Source organism: Lactuca virosa, chromosome 1 (genome assembly GCF_052849685.1).
Source record: "Lactuca virosa cultivar CGN04683 chromosome 1, Lactuca_virosa_CGN04683_v6, whole genome shotgun sequence".
NCBI lineage: Eukaryota > Viridiplantae > Streptophyta > Magnoliopsida > Asterales > Asteraceae > Lactuca > Lactuca virosa.
The window spans coordinates 86,070,799-86,087,961 of NC_136426.1; the positions used below are offsets into that span (position 1 = coordinate 86,070,799).

At 32.3% G+C, this 17,163-nt stretch overlaps 1 protein-coding gene across 1 annotated transcript; it reads left to right on the forward strand.

The window, feature by feature from the left end:
* The first annotated feature begins 12,098 nt into the window (after positions 1-12,098).
* Positions 12,099-12,800, forward strand: LOC145116413 (uncharacterized). Its single transcript, XM_079052758.1, has one exon. The coding sequence runs from the start codon at positions 12,099-12,101 to the stop codon at positions 12,798-12,800; it is 702 nt and encodes a 233-aa protein (XP_078908884.1).
* The last annotated feature ends 4,363 nt before the right edge of the window (positions 12,801-17,163 follow it).

The following is a 17,163-nucleotide window of genomic DNA, read 5'->3' on the forward strand; positions in this document are numbered from 1 at the left end:
CTAATGCAAAAAGGTATTGACTTTTAGGCTGTGTCCCTGAGGATTCAACCCTGCTTCTCTGTGCTATATTTTTAGTGCAATATTTTTATTTGTTTAATACGCGTGCGACAACATATTAACATAGTAGTTTTCTCTCATTTAGATTGACTGACTGAGATTTTTCATTTTCTTTGCGCTAGCCGGTCGACCCTTAGACTTCCGAGGCGATTGAATCGAGTATCGACATCTTCAAGGTACATCGAACAAAATGATAATATCTCTTCAGCAACATAACCCTCAGCTATAGAACCTTCCGACCTCGCCATGTTTCTGAAATAGTTTTTTAGTATTTTCATATACCTCTCGAAGGGATACATCCATCTCATACATACTGAGCCTTCGGTATTTTCATATACCTCTCGAAGGGATACATCCAAACCCATCTAGCAGTTTCACATCTCTTATAAACTTAAAAAAAAGAATGCGGTCATGTTTCGTGAACAAGTAAGATGGATGGGGTTTAAGGAACTTGTTTCCAGTCTCTTTCAACCATTGACTTTTCCGAATGTTTAGTTTTGTCAAGTCCTCCCGAGCATTTGATCTGTCTTTAGACTTATCATTCATCAGATAAGTACCCAGAAGACACTCACCCACATATTTTTTCAATATGCATAAGATTGAAGTTGTGCTTCCGCTCCAGAGAAGACCAATATTCAAGTTCAAAGAATATGCTATTTTTAGACCAACTCAACTCAAAATCCTTAGGATCTCTCTTAATGCCAGCTCGTTGAGCAGCTATTTTACCCGGTGGACGAAACAATAGACGAGTGTGTTGTGCTTGTATTTCTTTCTCACTAAACTATCATGGAGGGTCTCTTGTCTCGTGTTGGCCATTATATTCCAACATTTTTCTCTATGGATGGTCAACATCTAAGAACCGGCAATGACCAACATATAAGACTTTATTTGATACTCGGTATGAGGGAGTGTCTTCATTTCAAGTCGGACAAGCTTTGTACCATTGTCCGCTCCAACCAGATAAACTACTACGAGCTGGAAATTCGTTTATTGTCCATAACAACACCGCTTTCATATTAAAGAATGTATATGTCGTTGCGTCTTTAGTACGTACGCCAAAACTCCATAACAACTTCAACTCATTTACCAATGGCCTAAGGAACACATCCAAGTCCTTCATGGGTGCTTTGAGTTTGGGAATCAACAAGGTCAACATGAAGGATGAGTCTTTCATGCATAGCCATGGTGGAAGATTGTAAGTGGTGAGTATGACGAGCCACGTGCTATGAGGATTATACATGTTACCAAACAGATTAAAACCATCAGCAGCAATCCCTAAGTGTATGTTTCGAGGTTCCCTCGAGAAGTTAGGATACTTCATATCAAATTTTTTCCATTAAGTACCATCAACGGGATGAAGCATCGTACCATCTTTGGATCGTCTGGTACTGTGCCAAAACATATCTTTAGCTGTGTGTCTAGAACAATATAGACGTTAAAGTCTGGGGGTCACAGGAAAGTATCATAACACCTTATGAGCCACCTTCTTACCCTTTGTATTTTCATCAACCTACCGACTCTCATTACAAACTGGACACTTTTGCAACAACTTGTGTTCTTTCCAGAAAAGAAAGCAGTCATTTCTACATACGTGTTCGACTCATAACCTAACCTGATCTTTTTAAGTGACTTTTTTGCTTCATAATGTGATGGGGGGACCATGTTTGCTTGAGGAAACGCAGTTTGCAACAACTCAAGAAGCTGATTGAATGAACTATCAGTCCATTTGTTGATCACCTTGATATGCATCATCTTTGCTAAAAAGTCAAGGGACAAAAATGAACATTCAGGATATAATTTTAATTGGACTTCCTCTAACATCTTTTGAAACCCATAATCGACATCGCTACCCTCTGTATCCAGGTTCCCTTCATCGTGGTTGGTATATTTTTCGATCACACCCCCCATAACATCAGCAATAACATCGACCATCTCGTTACTACGTGATATGTCTTCCACAACCAGATGAACTGTATTTTCTCCGTGATACTTCCACATAATATAATGTGGACTAAAACAATGTTGAAGTATATGGAATTTCATAATGGCTAGTCGTATAAATTTATTGACATTACATTTGTTACACGGGCACTGGTTTGACTTTTGTTATCGACTTGTGGTTTGGAGCTCTCAGGAAAAGATTTGAGTCCTTGTTGGAACACGGTAGAGTTACGGTTTTCAATAGTTGTCCAGGTTTTATCAATAGACATGTTGCAACTGAAACATAAGTTAGGTTTTAATGTTTACTGGTGGGATGTCAAGTCCACCAAGAATATTACACCCTTTGTTTGCAAATAAAATGTAATATAATGGTAAAAAGGGGTATCGATCCTCGGGGAAATGGTTGTACTCAATCACCAATGCAATCCACTAGAAATAGTGTAATAAAACTAACTAACTAAAATTAAACTAAAAGGTGGGGGGGTTTGTGATTGCTTGAAAACTAAAAGACTTGAATAACTAAAAAGCTTGGAATTAAGCAAGATGGTGAGATGTTCAAATATTGGAGAGAATTGGTTAACCAATCCAATTCAACCCAACAAACATATGTGTGTTTTATCATTAGGATTCAATATGAAGCTTATCATTCATCCCAAATTGGTTATAGCAATCATGAAGCATGATATGCCAAGATTTCTCATAGTTAGTATGGAGGTTGAGGAAGCCCACGGTATACCTTCTTAATCAAAATCAAGGATTCAGTTGAAGAAATTGAACCCAAGAAAGTTGATTAGCCTTAAGAATGAAGGAATCCCCAATTCCTAGCGGATGTAAATGCTTACACATCTATAAAGGAGTTAAGATCCATAAGCTAGAGATGATTTATACCATCATAAAGCCCTTGTTCTAAGTAAATTCAATGATTTAATGCTAAACCAAAGAAATAAACCAACAATTGCTCATTTAAGTACCAGTCTCATGATCAAAGTATTAAACAAGCATATGAAATATGAAATAGAATCATAAACATAAGATAAATGACAATAAACACGAATCCTTGAAAACCCACAAATATCGAAGGGTTTTAGCCAAAGTTAACCAAAATAAAGAAACTAGCCACTCATGGCAACAAGATAACAATCACAAAGGTGTTTTTGCATCAAGAAACTAACAATTGGTAGAAAGATGAGAAAATGTGTATCAAGCTCTAAAAAATCGCCTCCAATGCTCTCTAATGGTGGAAATTCGAAGTATGAGCTGCTACCTAACCCCCAAAGTAAATCATGAGCAAAATGACCAAAATGCCCTAAATTGTGCAGTGGCGCGGGCACCCTTGCAAGTATTGTGCGATTGAGACTCCACCTTCGCAAGTGTTGCTGGAATGCTATTGGTCCTTTTTCTTCACTACACCACCCTACTACTCAACATTCCCTTGGCCCTCTCCACACGTCACATGATTTAAATTTGGCCAATCATCTTCAAGCTTCAAATGTGGATAGTCCAAGCCCAAAAGAAGAATCTAATACCCATATTCATAAGCCCACTTTATCCAAGTCTTAAACTTTTTAAGCCCAAATGTCCTTTGATGGATCTGTAAAGCCCAATGACGCCTCTAAAGCCCACAAAGCCCATCTCCAAGCTAATCTACAACTGCAATGAGCTCCAAAACCCTGCAAAATACCTCATGCAAAATAGAAAGTACACCACACGATCCATGATAATGACAATAAAGAATATACAATGCAATACTAAAAAAATTGCTAAAAAAAATCTAAAATAAACTATAAAAAAGAAGGAAATAAAATAAACTATCATTTACTCTACAAGAACTAAAATTAGGATTGAATATTTATAAGGATAGAGTAAAGATCAATTAGATGAAATAGAAAACCGGACAATGGAAGAGTATTCACAAGGGTATGCTTCTAAACACACTTTTTGAATACATTACCTCATATGAAAATGTGTATTACATGATTGAACGTTTAAGAAAAATTCGGCAGCATTTCCCCTTAGCTCCTATATATATATATATATATATATATATATATATATATATATATATATATATATATATATATATATATATATATATATATATAATTAGAGGAGCAAAGAGAAAATAACAACCGAATCTTCCTTAAACAATCAATCATATAATAAACATTCACATCCTAAATGAGGTAAGGTATTCAAAAAGCAGTCCCAAAATGGGGAAAGTCTGAAATTAATTTCTAAATCAATTACGGGCGGGTATGTCTACGCTTTTGATGATTTAAACGGAAGAGACTTAAACTAAAAAAAAAACTTACTTTTTTATTATAGCGTTGTACTTTAAATAATTCAGTCATTAAATTATAACTTACTAGATTTAGTGTCTTAATTTTTCATTTTTATTTTTTATTATAGCATTATACTTTAAACGATAGTATATATTTGTTATTTATATCATCTTTTTTTTCCTCCATATTTTGATTTTTAATATCAACTTATTTTTGTTTTTATTTTTATATTATGACATTGTACCTTTTCATGTTTATTTTTATTTATATTATCTTAGTTATTTTGATTTTTATAATAGTATAATACTTTAAAAAGACAATGTAAATTATAACATCCTCTTTTTTCAGTTATAACATCATATCATAACATACGTTATACACACATATATTGTATCATAACATACAATATACACACATACAAATACACTTATAAACACATTTTCACATATATTTCTTCATACATACAAATACATTTCATATACAAATACATATACATTTCACCTACAAACACCTACATTTCATATACATACATTTTCACATAAAAATACCTACATTTCATATACATACATTTTCACATACATTTTTCATATATATATATATATATATATATATATATATATATATATATATACACACACACACATTTCATATAGAAATACACTTATACACACATTTTCACATACATTTTTTCATACATACATACACATATATATTTTTACATACATATTCATACATTTCAAATACCTACATTAAGAACAGAAAAAAGAAAGAAGAAAAAAACCTGTCAAATTAACTGTCACCGGAAAATAGAAGCTGTCGTCGGAAATTAAAGCGAGTGCTGACCACGGTGGTGTTGTGGTGCTGGTATGCACCGGAGATTCTCTTAAAAGTACCAAAATAATGTAATTAGGGTGAAATATTAGTATGAAAACAAGAGAAAGAGAAAAGGGAAGAGAAAATGCACGTTATCGGAGGATTTTTGTTGTCGGAAAAAGTCAGAAATCGCCGGAAAACGCCTTAAATCACCGGAAAACAAAGGCCTTGAAGGAATCTCTGGTTAGTGGTGGTTTGTGTTGGTGTGCTACGCCGAAAACTCAAACCACAGAATGGTGGTGATCGTCGTCATCGTAGTTTTACAAGAGGGAGGAAAAGGCGCAGGAAATGGGTTGTATGTGACGAAGGGGGATCAAAAGCAGCTTTAACTTTAGCGGCGACACTGGGGAAATAGTGGCAACATGCTGGAGCAAAAAAACACGAGCCTTTCTGCCATGATTATTAACCGTCCGATCCAAAAATAATTGAACGACCAAGATTACATTCACGCGACTCAACATAAATAGTGACGACATGTCGTCGCAATTGGTGTCGCCTGTATTACCTCCCATGAGATTAAACCCTAAACGATGGATAAGTATAACGGAATACGTTCATGATCAACTTTCGTGTGGAACGAGAGGATCGCCGATTGATGGTTATTAGCGACGTCGTCTACAGCGACGACGGTAAACTTTAGGCGGCGTCATTTTCTGATGTCACTGCTAAAGGTTATCGTTTTCGCTATAGACGTCGTCGCTAATGGGCTTATTTCTTGTTGTGCTCTCTCTCTCTCTCTCTCTCTCTATATATATATATATATATATATATATATATATATATATATATATATATATATAGGGCTAGGTTCATATATTTCTTACATTTATTGTGTGCTAGAATGCACCAATAGAAATTTAGTAAAAATAAATAATTACTTAATTAAATAAAGATAGATATTAAATGATTTCCAAAATTGTATCTATATTAAATGATATCCATAATTATAATTCTCTTTTTTATGGAAACTAATTAATTTCTCATTAATGTCAGCAATAACATTCTTTCCGAATGAATTCGCATCTAGGTTTTTATGTGTGGGTTCGTGTTTTGTTTATGGACCCACCGAATTAAAATACAACAAAGTTGCATGGAATATGAAGAACGAGAGTGTATTTTACTAGAATACACTTTAATTTTGTTAGAATATACTCTCATTCTTCTAGAATAAATTCTCATTATACTATAATACACTCTTGTTCTCCATGTTCTAGTCAACTTTTGTTGTATTTTAAGTGAGTGGGTCATGAAACAAATATGAACCTATACATGAAAAACTAGATGCAATTTCATTCTTAAAAAATATTGTTGTTGATATTAATTACGAATGTAATTAGTTTCAATAAAAAATAAATTATAATTATGGATATCATTTAATATATATATAATTATGGAAATCATTTAATATCTATATTTATTTGATTAAATAATTATTTAAATTTTACTAAATTCTTATTGGTGCATCGTAGCAGACAATAGATGTGAGAAACATTTGAACTTAGCTATGTCTCTCTCTCTCTCTCTCTCTCTCTATATATATATATATATATATATATATATATATATATATATATATATATATATATATATATATATATATATATATATATATATATCTTTCTATTCTAATAAATGAATAAGTTTATTCTTCTATTGACATGTGTCATAATATTAAAAACTAGGTCTGAGACCCATATATTATACATGTTAATTTAAAAAAAAGAATAAACATTAAGTGTAAACAGTAAATATCTTTTAATGTAAAACTTAAAAATAAAAAAGGAAGAAACATATTCATTGCAATTTAATTTCAAATATATTATATTTAATACTTTAAATATATAAGTATATGACTTTAACTTTAAAATTTGAAACAAAGCACAAATTGACAAGTGGATAAGATTTATTTCAAAAATACCACAAAATGACAAGTGTCAAAACTCATGAGAGATTGACAAGTAGCAAAATTATTTTCATTTATTAGTGAGGATCTTCATTAATATTATATGCCCCCTATCATGCCACATATCAATCTAATAATTTTCCATTTTAAATTTCTCACTCTAATTAAATTAAATTAATAATTGATTCTTCATTTCAAATTTCAAATTTTAAATTTCATTCTAATTACATTAAATTAATAATATTAGAATAAAAAATAATAAAAAATTAATATATATTATAAGGTGATATAATTTCATGTATTTATTTAAGTCAACGATTATAATTTTATATAATTAAAAAAATATATCTTAATTAATAATTAATTTAAAATAATTTATTTGAAATAATTGATTAATAATTTTAAGTTATTGTTATGAAAGTTTAGTTAATTTTATAATCGTGGTTCTCACGGGTTATAAACTAATATATATATATATATATATATATATATATATATATATATATATATATATACACACACACACACACAGAGAGACAGAGAGGTAAGTTCAATTGAGAAAATAAAAAAGGTTGAGAATGAGGGAATCATTTTCAGCCAATTATTTATTTTTGCCGCAAAAGCCTCCAACGTAGTAGCGGAAATGGGAAAGGAATACATATGTGTGTTCCAACAAAACTTGTTTCCTTAAACTATGGTAATTATTACCTTAATTTATATAAAAACATAGTTTTTTCGTTTTTTTTTTTAATTTTAAAGGAGTTATTTTTATCGAAAAATGATTTTAAATACATCAAAATTCATAATTTTTTATTCTCTATAAATAAACATCCGTATTGATATAGTTTTAACATAAAATAATTTTTTTTATAGTTTCAGCTCTTGTTATTCATAAGTGAATAAAAATGCATCAGATTTTTATTACAGTACATTCGTTATTCACTTATGAATAAAAAGTATGATTAATTTTTTTTAGAGTTTAAATATCATTTATATATAAATATAACATATATAAAGTGTTTACAGTCACATCAACTCTCGTCACATGTTATAATCACATATGAATAAGATGTGTATTAGTCTTCCTCACAAGTTATATTCATATATGAAAAACACATATATCATAAATTTGTTACGGTTCATTTTGTTATTCATATATGAATAAGTAGTTCAAAATTTTAAAAACGTCGTCTTTTATAACATATGACGACCATTAATACATATTTTATTTATATATAAATATAATGTGTGACGAAAGATGATTTAAAAAAATATATTTTAGGTAAAAAAGTTTTATTACGTGTTATATTTATATATGAATGATATTTAAACTGTAAAAATGTTAAACATACATTTTATTCATAAATGAATAACGAACTTATTGTAATAAAAATCTGATTGATTTTTATTCACTTATGAATAACGAGAGTTGAAACTCAAAAAAAATTATTTTATCTTAAAACTATATCTTTATGGATGTCTATTTATAGAGAAAAAAAGTTATGAATATTGATATATTTAAAATATATCTTTTTTGATAAAAATGGCTTTCTAAAAAAAACAAAAAAAAAATGTTTTTGTGGATATTAAGGTAATGATTAGCATAGTTTAAGGAAACATGTTTGGTTGGAAAAAACATGTGTATCCGTTATCCATTTCTTTCGGTACGTGTAAGTATTTTGTGGCAAAACAAATGTGTGGCTGAGAATGATTCCCTCATTCTCAACCTTTTTTTTCTCAATTGAACCCTCATATATATATATATATATATATATATATATATATATATATATATATATATATATATATATATATATATATATATATATATATAAGAAAACCTTTGGTTTTCTCTTGACACGTCATCTCCATGAATCCATTTCGTGAATCCAAATTCCAATCAGGTCGGATCTGGTCTGCTAATACCTGTCACTCCAAGCGGTAGGAGAGAAAGACATCTGGTCTCCACTATCTTTTTCTTCATTCCCAATGTATCGCTTCATCTATCATCTGCCTTATATGGATATATTTTTGTCTTCCACCAGCGTTCTCATTTATTTATCAATCGTCTCTCCTCTTTTTCACCACCATTAATCTCTCCACCATCTCCATCAACCCTCTCCGACTCCCAGTCGATCTGCTTTCCACCACATATCCAGAATTTATAGATTTTGTATCCTTATTTTCATCTGGTTTATTATTTCCCGTTGTTGATATCTTCCCATTTTCATTAATCGCTTCTCAATATTACCAGGTCAGTTTATTTTATTTACCAAATTATTGTGTTTCCTTTTAACTCTTTCATGCATTTTTTTCTCTTTCAAGGTGTTAGATTCTGTTATAGTTGTTATTTGTTCAAGGGTACTTTAGTAATTTAACATTGAGTTACTTATTTTGTTCATTAGAATAGCTTCTTATGAATCAGCTGTATATAATTATCTTTGTAATAGTTTTTGAAAATTAATGAGAAAAAAATCAATTCTTCTCTCTTCATTCATTGATCCTCATTCATCAAAGTTAACATGGTATCAGACTGATTTGATCTTCATCTTCCGCACATCTTACTGTTTATCTTCGTTTCTTCATTTTTTCATTTTCTTCTCTATAAACAATCATGTCTACATCAGCCTCGATTGATCCAACTGCAACTTCTGTCTCAAGTCCATATTATCTTGGATCTTCTGACACTCCGAGTTCAATTCTTGTCACTAATGTCTTTAATGGAGTTGGATTCAATGCTTGGAAACGTGCTATGACAATTTCTTTATCTGCAAAACATAAATTAGGTTTTGTCGATGGCTCAATTGTTCAACCAGATACATCTTCTCCTAATTACTCAAATTGGTATCGTGCCAATTCCATGGTCATCAGCTGGTTATTGAACTCACTTCACAAGAATATTGTTGATAGTGTTCTTTTTCTTCCAACTGCAACTCAAATCTGGAATGAACTAAATCAAGGCTATGAACAATCCAATGGAGCCCTCATTTACCAAATTCAACAAAGGTTATATTCAATTTCACAAGGATCAGATGAGTTTTCTACTTATTACACTAAACTCATGAAAATTTGGGATGAATTGCATGTGGTGCAAGATCTTCCTGCGTGTTCTTGCAATGTTGCTGCTGCTCTTAACAAATTTCTTGAAGATCATAAGTTAATTCATCTTCTTATGGGGCTTAACGATTCCTACAAGATAATCAGAGGCCAGATCCTTATGATGAAACCTCTTCCCACTCTATCTACTGCATATGCTTTGATTCTTCAAGAAGAACAACAAAGAGAGATTAATTTTGTTCATGTGTTTAACACTGAATCCATTGCCATGATTGTTTCACAAAATCATAATCTTCAAACATCAAAAACGTTTCTCACATGTACACACTGCAAGAAATCTGGTCACACTAAGTCTCAATGTTACAGACTCGTTGGATTCCCATCAAATTTCAAATTCACAAAGGGAAGAAAAGAAGAATCCTCATCTGTTGTTCATAACATAACCAATGCCTCCAACATGAGTTTTTCTCCAGAAAAATATCAACAGTTACTTCAATTGCTGAACAATACCAATCTCAATAGCAACTCTTCTTCTTCTCACGTGAATTCCACCATTTCAGAAGGTGCTCTTGATTCTAATGGTAATTCTTTTTCGTTTAAACATTTTTGTGCAAATGTTTATAATTCGTCTCACCTTCTTCAACAACATACATCTTGGATTATCGATTCTGGTGCTACTGATCATATTTGTTCTAATCCAAAAAATTTTGTCTCACTTACTAAACTTCTTCAGCCTCATTCTCTTGGTCTTCCTAATGGCATTGACACCTCTGTCAATTATATTGGTGATGTGGAAATTCATGACTCTATTCTACTTCATGGGGTATTATATGCTCCTCAGTTTAAGTATAATCTTCTTTGTATACAAAAACTCACATCACATTTAAAAACATTTGCAATTTTCATTGATGAAAACTGTCTCCTGCAGGACCCTTCATTGAAGAGTAATTTTGCTTTTGGAATTCTTGGCAAAAGAGTTAATGACCTATATGTTTTTGATCATCATCAAATCAAGAACTCATTTTCTTGGTCTTCCTAATGGCATTGACACATCTGTCAATTATATTGGTGATGTGGAAATTCATGACTCTATTATACTTCATGGGGTATTATATGTTCCTCAGTTTAAGTATAATCTTCTTTGTATACCAAAGCTCACATCACATTAGAAAACATTTGCAATTTTCATTGATGAAAATTGTCTCCTGCAGGACCATTCATTGAAGAGTAATTTTGCTTTTGGAATTCTTGGCAAAAGAGTTAATGACCTATATGTTTTTGATCATCATCAAATCAAGAACTCATTAGCTTACTCTATTTATGTTCTTCCAAGTTCTTTGTCTTGTCAAATTGTTGTATTCAGTCTTTCTTCTTCTAATCAAATAATGTTGTGGCACAATATATTAAGACATGTTCCTGTTGTCAAACTCAAAGAACTTTCTCTTGTTTCTTCTAAATGTAATGATTTGAATGTTGAATCCTGCATTGTTTGTTCAAAAGCTAAACAACAAAAGTTACCATTTCCACATAGTGAATCCATGTCTAAACATTCTTTTGATTTAATTCATGTGGATGTATGGGGTCCCTATAAAGATGTTACACATGATGGTTATAAATACTTTATAACCATTGTTGATGATCATAGTCGACATACATGGATTCATTTGTTATCCCATAAACATTATGCTTTCACTCTTCTTAAAGCGTTTGTTAAAATGGTGAAAACTCAGTTCAACAAAGCGGTCAAAGTTATTCGAACTGACAATGCAATGGAATTGGGATCAAGCACAGAAGGAGTCTCATTTTTTCAAGATAATGGAATCTTACATCAAAAGTCAACACCCTATAATCCTCAACAGAATGGGGTTGTTGAAAGAAAACATCAGCATATTTTAGCCACTACTAGAGCTTTTTACTTTCAATCTGGAATTGGCATTGCTTATTAGGGAGAATGTGTAAAAACTGCCACTCGTTTGATTAATCGCATGCCCTCTAAAGTCTTAAAGGGTATCAGTCCTTTTCAAGCATTATACAAAGAAGAACCCAATTTAACTTCCTTAAGGAGTTTTGGATGTTTAAGTTATGTTTCATCCATCACAAGATCAAGAGACAAGTTTATGCCTCGAGCACATCCTTGTGTTTTCATTGGTTATCCACATGGACAGAAGGCTTATCGAGTATTGGATTTAGTAACTAAATCCATTTCAGTCTCAAGAGATGTTAAATTTTATGAGACCAATTTTCCATTACACTCTTCCAATTCTTCTTCAGTTTTACCATCCATAGACTCTTATCTTCCAGCATCTTTTCATGACATTCCGATTCATAATTCGAATTCTACCCCTGATGACATTATTCTGAATAGTCCAACTGATTCACAGTCATCTGGTTTTTCTGCTCCATTATTAAGAAGAACCACCAGAATTACTCGACCTCCTGTTCACCTACAAGATTACATTTGCAACAATACTATCTCAGATAGTATTTACTCTCACACAATAACCAATTTGTGTATTGTTTTGCCTTCTTGCCATGCTTCAAACTATTCTATGAATGTTAACAACAATTCATCTTTTCACATTCCTCATGAATTCGAACATGCCTTTTATCATGAAGCTAAAGGCAAACCACAATGGGAAGAAACTATGCAGAAAGAATTAAAAGCTTTGCATGATAACCAAACTTAGGATGTGGTCAAATTGCCTAAAGGAAAACGACCCATTGCCTGTAGATGGGTATTCAAAATCAAATATCGGGCAGATGGTAGTGTTGAAAGACATAAAGCACAGTTAGTAGCCAAAGGCTTTACTTAAAAACAGTACATTGATTATCATGGAACGTTTTCACCGGTTGTCAAATTCACCACTGTATGATGTATGGTTGCTTTAGCAGCAAAACGAGAATGGCATGTTCATCAGTTTGATGTTAACAATGCTTTTTTGCACGGTGATTTACATGAGGAAGTATATATGCGTGTTCCACCTGGTTATTTTGTTTCATCTCCTTCTTTGGTTTGCAAACTCAAAAAATCCCTATACGGATTAAAAAAAGCATCAAGAGAGTGGTATGATAAGCTTTCATCTGCTCTTATTCTCAAAGGATATTATAGATCTTCAAATGATTACTCTTTGTTCATTAAGAAGACTCTTCATAATATTGTCATTGTTGCCATTTATGTTGATGACATCTTAGTCACAGGAAATAATGAAGCAGAAATTACATCTTTAAAGCAATCTCTTCATGAACAGTTTCAAATTAAAGATTTGGGATATATTCATTATTTTTCGGGACTGGAATTTAACAACATTGATCAAGGGATGGTCATTCATCAACAAAAATATATCAAGGAATTGTTTTCTGCTTATTCCATGGAAGATCAACCTATTGCTACTACTCCTTTACCATCTAAAACTCATTTATTACCTTTAATGGATGATGTTTTACCAGATCCTACAAGTTACCGACAACTCATTGGAAAATTGAATTTTTTGCTTCATACTCGACCAGACTTAGCATACACAGTTCAACATTTAAGTCAGTTTAATCAAACTCCTTGTCATGCTCATTATAAAGTTGCACTTCATGTGTTGAGATATCTTAAAGGCACAATATTTCAAGGGTTATTCTTCAATAACAATCCCACTTTCAATATTGAATCTTTTTGTGATTCAGATTGGGCTTCATGTCCTATAACCGGACAAAGTGTGAGTGGCTTCTTCATTATGTTTGGAAATACACCAATATCTTGGAAGTCAAAAAAGCAAGTGACAGTGTCCTTATCATCTGCAGAAGCAGAATACCGATCAATGAGAAGAGTGTGTGCTGAATTGGCTTGGCTTAGTCGAATCCTATCTGAATTTCAAGTTGACAATATTACCCCTATACCTCTTAAATATTATAATCAAGCTGCGATTTACATTTCTAACAATCCTATTTATCATGAATGCACCAAACATATTGAATTGGATTGTCACTTTGTCCGGGAAAAACTTCAAGCTGGATTGATTTCACTGTTTCATGTCAACACTAAACAACAATTAGCAGATGTGTTCACCAAATCGTTATATGAACCACAACATCAAGATGCTACTTCCAAGCTTGGACTCCTTTCACATCCTCCAGCTTGAGGGGGGGGGGTGTTAGATTCTGTTATAGTTGTTATTTGTTCAAGGGTACTTCAGTAATTTAACATTGAGGTAGTTATTTTGTTCATTAGAATAGCTTCTTGTTAATCAGTTGTATATAATCATCTTTGTAATAGTTTCTGAAAATTAATGAGAAAAAAATAAATTCTTCTCTCTTCATTCATCGCTCCTCATTCATCAAATTTAACACAAGGATTTGACCACATCAAAGCCCTAATTTTTGATATGATTTTGTTGTTACGTTTGCTCCGTCCATGGAAACACTTAATGAAGAAGCAATCGAGTCATTCATGAGCATTAGGGTTTTATGAGTCGGTTCTATTTCTACCGTAGAACACACACTCCACGACAGTCATGTTGGGTTTTGAGCATTCTAACACTCCTAAGGTGTTCATGCAACCCTAATTACCTTGGATCTATGTTTTCACTAATTATACATGCAATGGTTTTTCCAAGGTATTAAACCTATAACTAGCATACAATTGTCATATACCACACAAGAATCTAGTTAGGATAACAAACCTTATGGTAGAGATTGAAGTCTTGATGTATCTAGCCTTAAGAGTTTAGCCCCAATAGTGTGGAAGCCTCAAGTGGAATCACAACACATCATGGACAAAGGAGGAACTTGAGAGAGAATCTCCATGCACCCAAAACCACCATGAACTCCAAGAATACACAAGTCAAGATTTTGGGCAATGAAGTATGTATTTATATGTGGGATTTCTAGGGTCATGGATATAACCCAAATCCATACACATGGGTCTTATGATCCATGGTTCATGTGGCCCAACTCTTTATGTATCCATACATAAACTTGGTCCAACATGGATCATAAGCCCAACACACATGAATATAACTAATCAACATAATTAGTCCCCATAGATTTATTAGTTTCTTTTTGATCACTAAATCAATTCTAAATTAATTCTTGATCAATACTAATTAAAACCATATGATTTCATATTAATATATTAGTACTTATAATATATTAATAAATCATATATAACCTTCTCTCAAGAGTCCATCCTAACAAATTGTCCTGATGATATGCAACCCAAATGGACCATGCTACTCTCGGGTCAAGTACATACCAATAATAGTTATTGGCTTACACATCTAATCCAACAGTCTCCCACTTGGATAAGTCTAAAACTATTATTGCAAGTATGAATTCATAACCCAACTATCAATCGTAGCTCTTAAAGCCGCTGTCGAACTCTGAACAAATCAATGACGCGTCCATTAGATAAGTGATCATATATTCCTCCATTCTAGATATCATATGGACTGAGACATGGATTATAATCATTCTCTCCGTCCATTTGTTGTTTCCCGATTTTCGATTTATGACAACTGACTAATTAAACAAATCAAATTAGTCTAGGCTTGGCCAAGCACTTAGGGGTGTCATCACTAAATCATCGAGGGGCCCACATATATCGCTTTTATCCTTATGAGGTAAAAGGAATGGATAAACTTCGACTCATATGCTTGTACTAACTACTTGTTCAATCATACACAAAGACACGTTTTATAACATCAAGTTACTGATGCGTTTTCGTACAATCAATGTATAACCAACTCATAGTCAACAACTCATATCTCTAGGTTTGAAGAATATAAGATATTATTGTCTCATGATTCACTCGTGATAAAATCCATGAAGTGATTCAAATGAGCGTGGGTTTAATCCAATACTCGAATCTTATTCCAGGAGCACTCATGAACACTGCAACTAAGTCTAGCCACCTAGACAAACTACAAACCCATTCATGACAGTCTTCCCTCAATACCTACTTCCAAAGTATGATTGACTGTGGACGGTTTGAATAACCTAGTTATTCGGGATGTCAAAACATACAAAGTGAAACACAAGAATAATACTAATCCTATAAGCACCATATTGATTACTCATTATTCATGTAATGTTTCAAATTATCAACTTAATACTTGAATTAAAACAATAGTCATGCCATGCTCCAACCATGCACACTATGTTTACCTATGGTCCTTTCTTTTATGAAATAGATCAATTGAACACGACTCCAATGATGGTCATTTCACAATCCCAATCCCTTTTGTAAATGTAAGAATACAATACTCTTGCCATTTACTGTAATCTGTTAGATTCTAAACTTATATGCAATGATTCTCTTGTAATGACTATGTACAAAAGTCACAAAGACTTGGCAACAGACATTACAAAGTATTCCAATGGAGATCAATTCCATGGAAACGAAGTCTCATATTCAAAGTACATTCCTTTGAACATTCTTCTTTGCATTAAGTTTTCTAATCTTATACAGATTCAGAGAATAACTTCCACCTATGGAAACAATTCCACATTTCCATTTTTACCATCACTTCTGAACAGGAGTTACTTCTTTTCAAAATATGTCAATATGGTCCTTTCTAAATTTTACACTATACTTCCAATTGTCCATGAGCAACCAATCTTTGGTAAACCTTAGATTGTCCTCAGCAATTGCTTAATCATTTTAGTAATATCCAGTTCTATTACTTTTTGCCTCTTAATGCCCTAAGCATTTGGAAAATTTAGAATGGATGTAATCGATCCTATACTCGAAGCATGTGGGACACGATTCATGTTATAAAAAATTTTATTTGCCATGTTCTCACAATTCGAACTATGAAGAGGGATGCCGTAATCATAATCGAATTTTGAGAACGAAGCATATATAGAATTTCCTTATGTTGAACCATTCCAACATAACATTCATATATATCCTTGACTAAAGTTGATTAAAATCTCAATCTAAGCTCGTAGAATTGGAATGATGTATAAAATCCTCTCCCTTAATTATAGCAAAACAACTTTTCAAAGCGAATTGAAACTTTTGTTTTCTATAATTAACATTGCTAACCTGCAACACGTAACATA